The sequence below is a fragment of the Heptranchias perlo genome, chromosome 2 (assembly GCF_035084215.1).
Source record: "Heptranchias perlo isolate sHepPer1 chromosome 2, sHepPer1.hap1, whole genome shotgun sequence".
NCBI classification, from domain to species: Eukaryota; Metazoa; Chordata; class Chondrichthyes; order Hexanchiformes; family Hexanchidae; genus Heptranchias; species Heptranchias perlo.
Genome location: NC_090326.1, coordinates 123,764,879 through 123,778,066, shown reverse-complemented (window position 1 = coordinate 123,778,066; position 13,188 = coordinate 123,764,879). Strand labels below are relative to the sequence as shown.

Sequence of the window (13,188 nt, the reverse complement as noted above, 5' to 3'; positions counted from 1 at the left end):
CTTTCCTCTTCTGCCAGTTTAGGTAATCCGGTCAATCACTCTGAATGCCAGGGAGTCTCAGGACATCCCTATTGTTAAGCATTGCTAAGGATGTAAATGAGAAAAATGTGTTCTACGATGCATTTTCCTTTTTTGCATTCCTTTGTAATATGTCTGCCCATTTGTAGGAGGCGTATTATGCGCCCACCCATGAAACTACCGGGTTTTTTGATGGAGCCGAAAAGGGGTGAAACCCTGGCAGATTTGGAATCTGTGTGCATCTGACCTTCCCGGCCCCAGGAATTTCTGGCCCTCAATCTCAAAAATTGTAATTAAATATAAATTATATAAAGTCCTTCTTACATATCCCACCACCAGCAAGGGTTTTATAAATTTGAAGCAAGTTGTGTACTGTTTTTTCTTGAAAACTATTTCAGCAGCCAATACAAGTTTACAGACATTTGAGGTGTAGCATAAAGGAATAGATAAAATCTCACCGACAATAGAGGATCTATAACACCACTTAGAAATAGCCATGTTCTGAAATAATCTGCCAATTGGCTAGGAACTAATGTAAAAGCTTAACACAACCACAGCAAAATAGAATAAAATATAGCACATGGGGTAGAAGTGTTTTTCAGAAGACAACTTCCTGCAGAAACCCCAATGTTAGAAACATAGAAAAGATTAAATCCGGTTTAGGTGTTAGCACACTGTAGATGATTTAGGATAATCTTGATATAATTTCCATGAATATTTGTCATATTACACAAAGATGATTTAAGATTATGGGCTAGATTTTAATTTTCACTGCTGGGCAGTTAACTCAGTGTTGCCATTATACATTAAAGCATTCAATTGTACAAACAATCACTACAAAGACAATGGCCAACCACCATCTTCTCATTAGAAGACCTTCTCAAATAGGAATGGGCAATACTTGCAGCCTTGCCAGCGTCATCCACAATTACAATGATTTGGCTGGAAAAGTACTTGGGGCATGAGGAGGAGGATCCAGTTGTTGTGGTCCACATAGGAACCAACGACATAGGTAAAACTAAAAAAGAGGTTCTGCTGAGGGAGTTTGAGGAGCTAGGGACCAAATTAAAAAGCAGAACCTCAAAGGTAATAATCTCTGGATTACTACCTGAGCCACGTGCAAATTGGCATAGGGTCAAATAGATCAGAGAGTTAAATGCGTGGCTCAAAGAATGGTGTGGGAGATAGGGGTTTCGATTCATGTGGCACAGGCACCAGTACTGGGGAAAGAGGGAGCTGTCCCGTTGGGACGGGCTCCACTTAAACTGGGCTGTGACCAGTGTGCTAGCGAATCGAATAACTAGGGCTCTAGATAGGGTTTCAAACCAAAAAGGTAGTGGGGGCATCAGGTGAAGGGAAATTTAGAAATCTAAGGAGAAAAATCAAGGCAATAGAGCAGTGTTGCAACTTGGGTAAAGATAGGCAGAGTGTGACAGGAAGGGACAGAGAGTTTAACGGTAATAGTGCATCAGCGAAGAAGGTCAAATCAGGGAAAAATGGTAAAAAGTCAAAACTAAAGGTGCTTTATCTGAATGCACAAAGCATTTGTAACAAGATAGACAAATTAGTGGCACTAATAGAGATACATGGGTTTAATCTAATAGCCATTGCAGAAACGTGGTTGCAAGGTGACCAAGTTTGGGAACTAAATAGTCCAGGGTACTTGACATTTTGAAAAGACAGGTAGAATGGAAAAACTGTTGGGGTGAGGTGAGGGTGGGTGGGGGGTAGCCCTGATAATAAAGGATGACATAAGTAGTGAGAAAGGATCTTGGCTTGGAAGATCAGGAAGTAGAATCAGTGTGGATGGAGATAGGAAATAACAAGGGGCAGAAAATACTGAGGGGAGTAGTTTATAGACCCCCCCAGTAGTAACCATACCATTCAACAGAGTATTAATCAGGAAATAATAGGAGCTTATAAGAAAGGTAATGCAGTAATCGTGGGGGACTTCAATTTTCATGTAGTCTAGACAAATCAAATTGGCAAACGTAATTTGGAGGACGAGTTCATGGAATGTATTCGAGACAGTTTCCTAGAACAATATGTCATGGAACCAATCAGGGAACAGGCTATTTTATATCTTGTCTTGTGTAGTGAGACCGGGTTAATTAGTAATCGCTTAGTAAAGGATCCTCTGGGGAAGAGTGATCATAATATGGTAGAATTTCACATTTTGAGAATGACAAACTTAAGTCGAAAACCAGAGTCTTAAACTTAAATAAAGCCAATTACATAGGTATGAGGGGCGAGTTGCCAAAGGTAGATTGGGAAATTAGATTAAAAGGTATGATGGTGGATAAGCAATGGCAAACATTTAAAGAAATATTTCAAAATTATCAACGATTATACATTCCATTGAGAAATAAAAACTCCACAAGAAAAGTGATCCATCAGTGGCTAACTAAAGAAGTTAAGGATAGTATTAGATTAAAAGAAGAGACTTATAATGTTGCGAAGAACAGTAGTAAGCCTAAGGTTCTAAAAGTGGTGGCTGTAGAGATAGTGGATGAATTGGTTATGATCTTCCAAAATTCCCGAGATTCTATAAAGGTCCCAGCAGATTGCAAAGTAGCAAATGTAACAACACTATTCAAGAAAGGAGGGAGAGAGAATACAGGGAACTACAGGCCAGTTAGCCTGATATCAGTCATCGAGAAAATGCTGGAATCTATTATTAAGGAAGTGGTAACAGGGCACTTAGAAAATCATAATATGAATAGGCAGAGTCAACATTTTTTTAAAATTCGTTCATGGGATGTGGGCGTCGCTGGCGAGGCCGGCATTTATTGCCCATCCCTAATTGCCCTTGAGAAGATGGTGGTGAGCCGCCTTCTTGAACCGCGGCAGTCCGTGTGGTGACGGTTCTCCCACAGTGCTGTTAGGAAGGGAGTTCCAGGATTTTGACCCAGCGACGATGAAGGAACGGCGATATATTTCCAAGTTGGGATGGTGTGTGACTTGGAGGGGAATGTGCAGGTGGTGTTGTTCCCATGTGCCTGCTGCTCTTGTCCTTCTAGGTGGTAGAGGTCGCGGGTTTGGGAGGTGTTGTTGAAGAAGCCTTGGCGAGTTGCTGCAGTGCATCCTGTGGATGGTACACACTGCAGCCACAGTGCACTGGTGGTGAAGGGCGTGAATGTTTAGGGCGGTGGATGGGGTGCCAATCAAGCGGGCTGCTTTATCTTGGATGGTGTCGAGCTTCTTGAGTGTTGTTGGAGCTGCACTCATCCAAGCAAGTGGAGAGCATTCCATTAAACTCCTGACTTGTGCCTTGTAGATGGTGGAAAGGCTTTGGGGAGTCAGGAGGTGAATGACTCACCGCAGAATACCCAGCCTCTGACCTGCTCTCGTAGCCACAGTATTTATATGGCTGGTCCAGTTAAGTTTCTGGTCAATGGTGACCCCCAGGATGTTGATGGTGGGGGATTCGGCAATGGTAATGCCGTTGAATGTCAAGGGGAGGTGGTTAGACTCTCTCTTGTTAGAGATGGTCATTGCCTGGCACTTATCTGGCGCGAATGTTACTTGCCACTTATGAGCCCAAGCCTGGATGTTGTCCAGGTCTTGCTGCATGCGGGCTCGGACTGCTTCATTATTTGAGGGGTTGCGAATGCAACTGAACACTGTGCAATCATCAGCGAACATCCCCATTTCTGACCTTATGATGGAGGGAAGGTCATTGATGAAGCAGCTGAAGGTGGTTGGGCCTAGGACACTGCCTTGAGGAACTCCTGCAGCAATGTCCTGGGGCTGAGATGATTGGCCTCCAACAACCACTACCATCTTCCTTTGTGCTAGGTATGACTCCAGCCACTGGAGAGTTTTCCCCCTGATTCCCATTGACCTCATTGGTGCCACACTCGGTCAAATGTTGTCTTGATGTCAAGGGCAGTCACTCTCACCTCACCTCTGGAATTCAGCTCTTTTGTCCATGTTTGGACCAAGGCTGTAATGAGGTCTGGAGCCGAGTGGTCCTGGCGGAACTCAAACTGAGCATCGGTGAGCAGGTTATTGGTAAGTAAGTGCCGCTTGATAGCACTGTCGACGACACCTTCCATCACTTTGCTGATGATTGAGAGTAGACTGATGGGGCGGTAATTGGCCGGATTGGATTTGTCCTGCTTTTTGTGGACAGGACATACCTGGGCAATTTTCCATATTGTCGGGTAGATGCCAGTGTTGTAGCTGTAATGAACAGCTTGGCTAGAGGCGCAGCTAGTTCTGGAGCATAAGTCTTCAGCACTACAGCTGGGATGTTGTCGGGGTCCATAGCCTTTGCTGTATCCAGTGCACTCAGCTGTTTCTTGATATCATTCAGAGTGAATCGAATTGGCTGAAGACTGGGTTCTGTGATGGTGGGGATATCGGGAGGAGGCTGAGATGGATCATCCACTCGGCACTTCTGGCTGAAGATGGTTGCAAACGCTTCAGCCTTGTCTTTTGCACTCACGTGCTGGACTCCGCCATCATTGAGGATGGGGATGTTTGCAGAGCCTCCTCCTCCCGTTAGTTGTTTAATTGTCCACCACCATTCACGACTGGATGTGGCAGGACTGCAGAGCTTTGATCTGATCCGTTGGTTGTGGAATCGCTTAGCTCTGTCTATAGCATGTTGCTTCCGCTGTTTAGCACGCATGTAGTCCTGAGTTGTAGCTTCACCAGGTTGGCACCTCGTTTTTAGGTATGCCTGGTGCTGCTCCTGGCATGCTCTTCTACACTCCTCATTGAACCAGGGTTGATCTCCTGGCTTGTTGGTAATGGTAGAGTGAGGAATATGCCGGGCCATGAGGTTACAGATTGTGCTGGAATACAATTCTGCTGTTGCTGATGGCCCACAATGCCTCATGGATGCCCAGTTTTGAGCTGCTAGATCTGTTCTGAATTTATCCCATTTAGCACGGTGGTAGTGCCACACAACACGTTGGATGGTGTCCTCAGTGCGAAGACGGGACTTCATCTCTACGAGGACTGTGCAGTGGTCACTCCCACCAATACTGTCATGGACAGATGCATTTGCGACAGGTGGATTGGTGAGGACGAGGTCAAGTATGTTTTCCCCTCGTGTTGGTTCGCTCACCACCTGCCGCAGGCCCAGTCTGGCAGCTATGTCCTTTAGGACTCGGCCAGCTGTGGTGCTACCGAGCCACTCTTGGTGATGGACATTGAAGTCCCCCACCCAGAGTACGTTTTGTGCCTTTGCTACCCTCAGTGCTTCCTCCAAGTGGTGCTCAACATGGAGGAGGACTGATTCATCAGCTGAGGGAGGACAGTAGGTGGTAATCAGCAGGAGGTTTCCTTGTCCATGTTTGACCTGATGCCATGAGATTTCATGGGGTCCAGAGTCAATGTTGAGGACTCCCAGGGCCACTCCCTCCTGACTGTATATCACTGTACCGCCACCTCTGGTGGGTCTGTCCTGCCGGTGGGACAGGACATACCCAGGGATGGTGATGGAAGAGTCTGGGACATTGGCTGAAAGATATGATTCTGTGAGTATGGCTGTGTCAGGCTGTTGCTTGACTGGTCTGTGGGACAGCTCTCCAAATTTTGGCACAAGTCCCCAGATGTTAGTAAGGAGAACCTTGCAGGGTAGACTGGGCTTGGTTTGCCGTTGTCATGTCCAGTGCCTAGTGGTCCGATGCCGCGTGGTCCGTCCGGTTTTATTCTTATTATGACTTTTCGTAGCGAGATTTTACAACTGAGTGGCTTGCTAGGCCATTTCAGAGGGCAATTAAGAATCAACCACATTGCTGTGGGTCTGGAGTCACATATAGGCCAGACCAGGTAAGGACGGCAGGTTTCCTTCCCTAAAGGACAGTAGTGAACCAGATGGGTTTTTACGACAATCCGGTAGTTTCATGGCCACCATTACTGATACTGGTATTTTAATTCCAGATTTTTATTTAATTAATTGAATTTTTAATTAATTAATTGAATTTAAATTCACCAGCTGCCGTGGCGGGATTTGAACTCATGACTCCGGATTTTTAGTCCAGGCCTCTGGATTACTAGTCCAGTAACATAACCACTATGCTACCGTACCCGTTTTATGAAAGGGAAATCATGTTTGACAAATTTATTCGATTTTTTTCAGGATGTAACTAGCAGGGTAGATAAAGGAGAACCAGTGGATATTGTATATTTGGATTTTCAAAAGACATTCGATAAGGTGCCACATAAAAGGTTGTTACGCAAGATAAGGGCTCATGGGGTTGGGAATGGTATATTAGCATGGATAGAGGATTGTTTAACGGACAGAAAACAGAGAATAGGTATAAATGGGTCATTTTCAGGTTGGCAGGCTGTAACTAGTGGGATGCCGAAAGGATTAGTGCAAGAGCCTCAGCTTTTTAAAATCTATATTAATGACTTAAATGAAGGGACCGAGTGTAATGTACCCAGGTTTGCTGATGATACAAAGCTCGGTGGGAAAGTAAGCTGTGAGGAGGCCACAAAGAGTCTGCAAAGGGATACAGACAGGTTAAGTAAGTGGGCAAGAAGGTGGCAGATGGAGTATAATGTGGGGAAATGTGAGGTTATTTACTTTGGTAGGAAGAATAGAAAAACAGAATATCTTTTAAATGATGAGCAACTATTACAGATTGGATGCAGGGAGGATGTTTCCCCTGGCTGGGGGGTCCAGAACGAGGGGTCACAGTCTCAGGATACGGGGTAGGACATTTAGGACTGAGATGAGGAGAAATTTCTTCACTCAAAGGGTGGTGAACTTGTGGAATTCTCTACCACAGAAGGCTGTGGAAGCCAAGTCACTGAATATATTTAAGAAGGAGCTAGATAGATTTCTTGACACAAAAGGCATCAAGGAGTATGGGGAGAGAGTGGGAATATGGTATTGAGATAGAGGATCAGCCATGATCATACTGAATGGCGGAGCAGGCTCGAAGGGCCGAATGACCTACTCCTGCTCCCATTTTCTATGTTTCTGTGTATTCAATGTTCAGAGAGCCTTGGGTGTCCTCGTACAAGAAAGACAGAAAGTTAGCATGCAGGTACAGCAAGCAATTAGGAAGGCAAATAGCATATTGGCCTTTATCGCAAGGGGATTGGAGTACAAGAGTAAGGAAATCTTGCTACAATTGTACAGGGCTTTGGTGAGACCACATCTGGAGTACTGTGTACAGTTTTGGTCTCCTTATCTAAGGAAGGATGTACTTGCTTTGGAGGCATTGCAACGAAGGTTCACCAGATTGATTCCTGGGATGAGAGGGTTGTCCTATGAGGAGAGGTTGAGTAGAATGGGCCTATACACTCTGGAGTTTAGAAGAATGAGAGGTGATCTCATTGAAACAAATAAGATTCTGATGGGGCTCAACGGGATAGATGCTGAGAGGTAGTTTCCTGACTGGAGAGTCTAGAACTAGAGGGCATAATTGCAGGATAAGGGATAATGTCGTTTAACACTGAGATGAGGAGGAATTTCTTCACTCAGAGGGTTGTGAATCATTGGAATTCTCACCCCCAGAGGGTTATGGATGCTAAGTCATTGAGTATATTCAAGGCTGAGATAGATAGATTTTTGGACTCTAGGGGAGTGAAGTTGAGGTCGAAGATCAGCCATGAACTTATCGAATGGCACAGCAGGCTCGAGGAGCCGTATGGCCTACTCATGCAGCTATTTCTTATGTTCTTATGTAATTGGAGGTATGGTGTTGAAATTTGCAGGTGATACCAAATTTGGGGATTTAGTTAATAATGTGGCACACTGTCCAAAATACAGGAAGACCTAAACAAGCTTGCAGAGTGGGTAGATAAATGGTAAATGAAATTCATTATAACAAAGTGTGAGGTAGTTCATATTGGTAGGAGGAGAAAGCAAGCCACTTATTGCTTGAAAAGTAAGAAACCAAATGGGGTAGAGGAGCAAAGAGATCTGGGAAGACGGGGACATAAATCACTAAAAGTAACAACACAAGTTGGTAGGCCCACAAAGAGTGCAAACAAAGTACTGGGGTTCATTTCTGGAGGAATAGAATACAGAAGCAGGGAGATAATGTTAGATTTATGTAGAACCCTGGTTAGACCACACTGTGTGAAGTTCTGATCTCCATACTACAAAAAGGATATTGAAGCATTGGAGAAAATGCAGAAAAGATTGACGAGGATGTTGCCAGAATTGAAAGAATGCAACTATCAGGAAAGATTGAGCAGGCTCTTCTTGGAAAAGAGAAGACTATGAAGACAACTGATAGAGGTCTTTGAAATTATGAAGGGGTTCGATAAGGGTGGATGTGAAGAAATTGTTTCCACTTATTGGTGAGTCCAGAAGAAGGGGGCATAAATATGATAGCCACTAGCAGATCAAATAAAGAATTTAGGAGGAATTTCTTTTACACGGAGTGGTGTGAACGTCGAACTAGTTGCCACATGGAGTGGTTGAAGCAGATAGCATTGATGAATTCAAGGGGAGGCTTGATGCATACATGAGGGAGAAAGGAATAGAGAGATACTGGGCAGGGTGGGAAGAGGTAATTAGTGTGGGAGGAAACTCGTGTGGAGTATAAACACCGGCATAGACCAGTTGGGTTGAGTGGCCTGTTTCTGTGCTATAGATGCTTTGTAAAATACATTTTAAAACACTGTATTACCTGGCTAGAACCTACACTGCACCTACCACTCTAGAAGCTGTAATATAAATGTAGCCTTGAGATAGATAAGGGTTTTAGTTCCAAAATTGACAGCTGGTCAATGGAGGCAGGTGAGAAAAAAGTTGTTATTTAAAGTAAAATGAATAAAAGAAAAGTTCAAATGAGAGTTAAATGGTGGAAGAAGAACAAAGGAAGGCAAGAAAGAAAGAAAAAAAGCTTGTTTTTATAATAGCCAAAGAGAACAAGGAGAAAAAAAACAGTGGCAGAGCAGAAGTAAAGTCTTTAAACCTTTAAAAAAAATCTTTGTATATATTTAGCATGACAATATTACAGTAATAAAGCTACACCTTGCATCTGACTGGCATTATTACTGTAAAATTATACAATTTTTAAGTCTCATAGTATGTGAGCTGAAACTTAAAAAAGAATTGTCAGCCCAGAGGAAATTCCTGGAGCTGCTGACGTTCTTGGGTTTAGTTCCTCAAATTTATTTTTCCACTAAGCTCATTTGAACAGAATGTTCAAAGCATAAACATTTCCTGCACTACATCACACAACATCCCACTGGTTCCAGCTGTACTGGAACAAATCCACAATATAATAGTATTGTGAATTACACAGAAATTATAACACATAAATGCACCACTAATTTCTCATTAATCTATCAAAATCTTTCACAGATTAATTTTTAACACCAAAGAATTAATATGGATATCATGGGACAGGTTTTTATATCCAATTATTACATTTTTGGGTTTTTATGGCAGATACTACTACAACCACAACAACAACAACAGCTTGCATTTATATGGCGCCTTTAATGTAGGAAAATGTCCCAAGGCGCTTCACAGGAGCGATTATCAAACAAAATTTGACACTAAGCCACATAAGGAGCTATTAGGACAGATGGCCAAAAGCTTGGTCAAAGAGGTAGGTTTTAAGGAGCGTCTTAAAGGAGGAGAGGTAGAGAGGTCTTGGGTTAAGTGTTACTGGCTACCCCTCTAAGCAGATCTTGCGTCTCCTAAGAACCAGGGTGTGCTTTTACCTAGATAAACATAATGAGACTCAGGGATGAAACAGAACTCCAGGCACTATACTCCAGCTACATGATATCCTCAAATTTGGCAAGTGGAAGAATAACACTGCTTCAGACCAAGTCTATGTCTGATATAGATGTCATGGAGACAATAATCTGACTCCAACAAAAAACCTGTGCTTTTTTTCTTCAAATTACCCTTGATTTTAATCCTGCAAGACAGAATCCAATAAATAATACATCTTAGGCAAAAATGCTTCCTTTTTCTCACATAGGTCTTATATCCTGGGGAAGACTAATGCACTATGGGTTTCCATAGTGTTTCCACTTGATGAAACAATGGGTCATATTTGGAAAGAAAAGCATATGATACAGAATTAAAATATATAGATTTTCATTCATCATAGGAAGTGATTCTACTCAAGGTTTAGAGAGATGTGCCCAAAATGTAATAAATTGAATGATGAAAATGGATTTTACTAAGAAAATTATATCCTTTCTTTTCTCTTGAAGTCTACACTTGGTTACGTGGCCCTCCTTATCAGCACCTTCCATGTTCTGATTTATGGATGGAAGCGAGCCTTTGAGGAGCAGTACTACAGGTTTTACACACCACCAAACTTTGTGCTAGCTCTTATTCTGCCTTTCACAGTCATCCTTGGGAAACTTATTTTGCTGCTTCCGTGCGTCAATAGGAGATTGAGAAAAATACGCAAGGGTTGGGAAAAGAGCCAATTCACAGATGACACTTCAACAATAGTTCTTCAAGCATCTCCGGAAAGAGTTACCGTTATGTGACGTTTTGCCAAAAATTGATTCCATTTAAGCTATTCAACTTTATGAAATGAAGACTGCTGTGTTAAGTTTGTTTAATTAGGTTGTAAATTATTGACAAATTATCTTAGAAACTCCAGTTTCTTGTATTTCCTTACCTGTTGTCTAAAGATAGAATATATATGAAGTATACAGTAGTGAACAGTGTGTGGGATCCACGGTTTATCTCACATGATGAACTCAGCTCAGCTCATAAGTAGTGGTTTATGTAGAAATTAACAAACTCAGAATTCCATTATCTAACCTGTTTATGCCACATTTAAAAATTAACACATTAAATGAGCTCAGTATTAAAATGAGCTACATGCAGTGATTAAAAATGGTAAACATTTTAGCAATTTGATGTCTAGACCCTGTCAGAAGAATCTGTTAAATGTTTTTACTTACTATCGTGCTGCTATTGTGGGAAAAAAATCGATGAACCTGTGCTCTCCCTAACATTGCCAGGAATGCTGTTTGAATGTCAGAACGCTAAGCACCGAGCTATCCTAACATGTACTTAGTGTAGAGTAACCTATATTTTTAATTAAAGTTGCTGAGGAAAATGGATCCTGCTGTCTGTATGGTACTGTACTGTACAGTTTGGGGAGGTCCCAGGTTTTATCCCTAGTCTGTGCTGGCATATTTTTAAAAATTCTGCTCCTGGAAAATAAGGGTGAGCATTTCACTAAATCCCTCTGTTTTTCAATATGTTTGTTAGGATGTATTTATTAGACATAGCTCCTTAAATTTGAAATCACTTTAAAGTCTGTGGTAACAATCAGAAGTAAAGGCAGTTAAACTCCTTTAACAGTTTTTGTATGGTAAAATATCATTAATGCAATTGTCGTAACGATAAGGAAATGCCAACACTTATTCTTTCATGATCATTCTTTTTTGTTTAGGAATGAAAAATGTTGCTTTCAGTAGAATAAAAAATCACACCAATGAAAATAAAATCCACCTGTGTAAATGATTATTTGACAATTGGTGTGACAATCTAGACCAAATTTTCCAGAAATTGTTATTTGCCAAGGAATATATGGAATACCACTGCATTATCACACAAGCCCCAGCATTCCGGGTGTATACAATCTTTGGTACATCAATAACACGCAGTGTTCATAATTATAATATAGTTGTTTATGTAGAAGTGTGACAATCTGTGTATTATTATTATTTTCAATTAAATCTGTCAATGGTGTAATTTACATTTCAGTCTTTGTTGATTGAGTAGACGGAACTACTAATAACGTGCAATAAAAATTACTTTATGTTTCCAAACATGTTTTGTTTCTAAATGAATGTTAACAGTATTAGTGAAGAGAAATCAGGCTATTTATTGCTGTATCCATAAGATAAGCAGAATGATGCTTAATGTTTCTGTGTTTGAATCACTGAGACCACCTGGCCAGAAATGTATGCAAAAGACATTTTGCTGACAATCAAGTTTGCAAAATATTGCAGCACGCATCCTTTATTGGGATGCATCAGCGTAACCCTTTCTGCAGTGTGAATTTGCTCACATTTCCTGAAAAACAGAAAATATTCTTTTGAGTACTGAGCAATGAGAAATGTTAGGAACGCTGAAAGATGAATTTCTCATACATCCTCCAAGTATTATATTCAAAATATTTTCTTTTTCTCTCTCCTTCTATTTAATCTCTCTCCGACCCCCCACACCCAAGAACCTGGAATTCACCTTTGTTTTGAGAAACATTTCAGTCTGAACTTATTTTTATGTAATCACACAGTTTCGTGCTCTGTAGCAATCTTGAATTAGTTATCTTTTGAAGGGAATAGAACAATTCTAAATGCATTTATTTTACTTTGAAATTATTTCACTGTAACTTATCAAATGGTTAAATTGTCAATTAGGCTAAAATCAGAAGACAATGTGTACTTACAGTAATGTAGGTTCATGAGGTGTTGTCTGTTTACTTGACAGAAGAGCACAAGATGTCAGGGATGATAAAACACTTTTTGGCCCAGTAAAACTCATCCATCTAGTACATAAATGGCCAGAATTTGCTGGAGTGTAGCATCTCGCAGCGTGCCCTATGAGTTGGATTTTTTCCCTCATCCTTCGGCTCAAAAATTTTTGCGCCGCTGTAAGTGCAAGTTGTTAACGGGTAATGGGGGATCTGGGACCTTGGTGAATGACAGGACCAGTAGTTTATCTCCTTAACCTATGAAACTCAAGGAAGAGAAAGAAACGGGGTCACAAGGGAGATGGAAATAGGGTGAATTAGTGTCAAATTAGAAACAGAAAGAGAACTGAAGAGAGGGAAAGGAAGATTGGATAAAGAGAGGGAAAAGAGACAGAAAGGAAAAGTAAGAATTTTTAAAAAAATCTCTAGGAACAATTTACTACCTGCTGGAGTGAGACTCCACAGTTTCAATTGTTTCCTTTCTGAGCCTCTGAGGTTGAGTAGCATTGCAGGAATATAAATCTCGTAATTAAAAGGGTCCTTACATCTTTAAATACCAGCCCTAACTTTCTGCGGTGAGTTTAATTCGTATTTACATTGCAAATGCAGCAATTTCTTGAAACTGATGGGGAGATTAATAGCGAGTTCCCATTTTTGCAAGGATATCGGCGGAGCGATGCAAATCATCCAGCAATTTATGGTGATTCACAATTCACGGCGTGTCTCTTCCTTGCCACAAATCGCTGGATTTTTTACACACTAATAACGGTGTACATAAAGAAAC

The 13,188-nt window shown here is 41.5% G+C and overlaps 1 protein-coding gene across 4 annotated transcripts in view; it reads left to right on the top strand.

Annotated features, from left to right (window-relative positions):
• The window catches only part of steap2 (STEAP family member 2, metalloreductase), an 85,772-nt gene extending 74,015 nt beyond the window's left edge, over positions 1-11,757 (top strand). For 3 of the 4 annotated variants that reach the window (XM_068007061.1, XM_068007060.1, XM_068007062.1), the window contains exon 6: positions 10,174-11,757. In XM_068007061.1, the coding sequence (XP_067863162.1) occupies positions 10,174-10,458 (285 nt within the window). In that variant the 3' untranslated portion in view covers positions 10,459-11,757. The remainder of the gene's footprint in view (positions 1-10,173) is intronic. The other variant, XM_068007063.1, reaches the window with a different exon arrangement.
• The last annotated feature ends 1,431 nt before the right edge of the window (positions 11,758-13,188 follow it).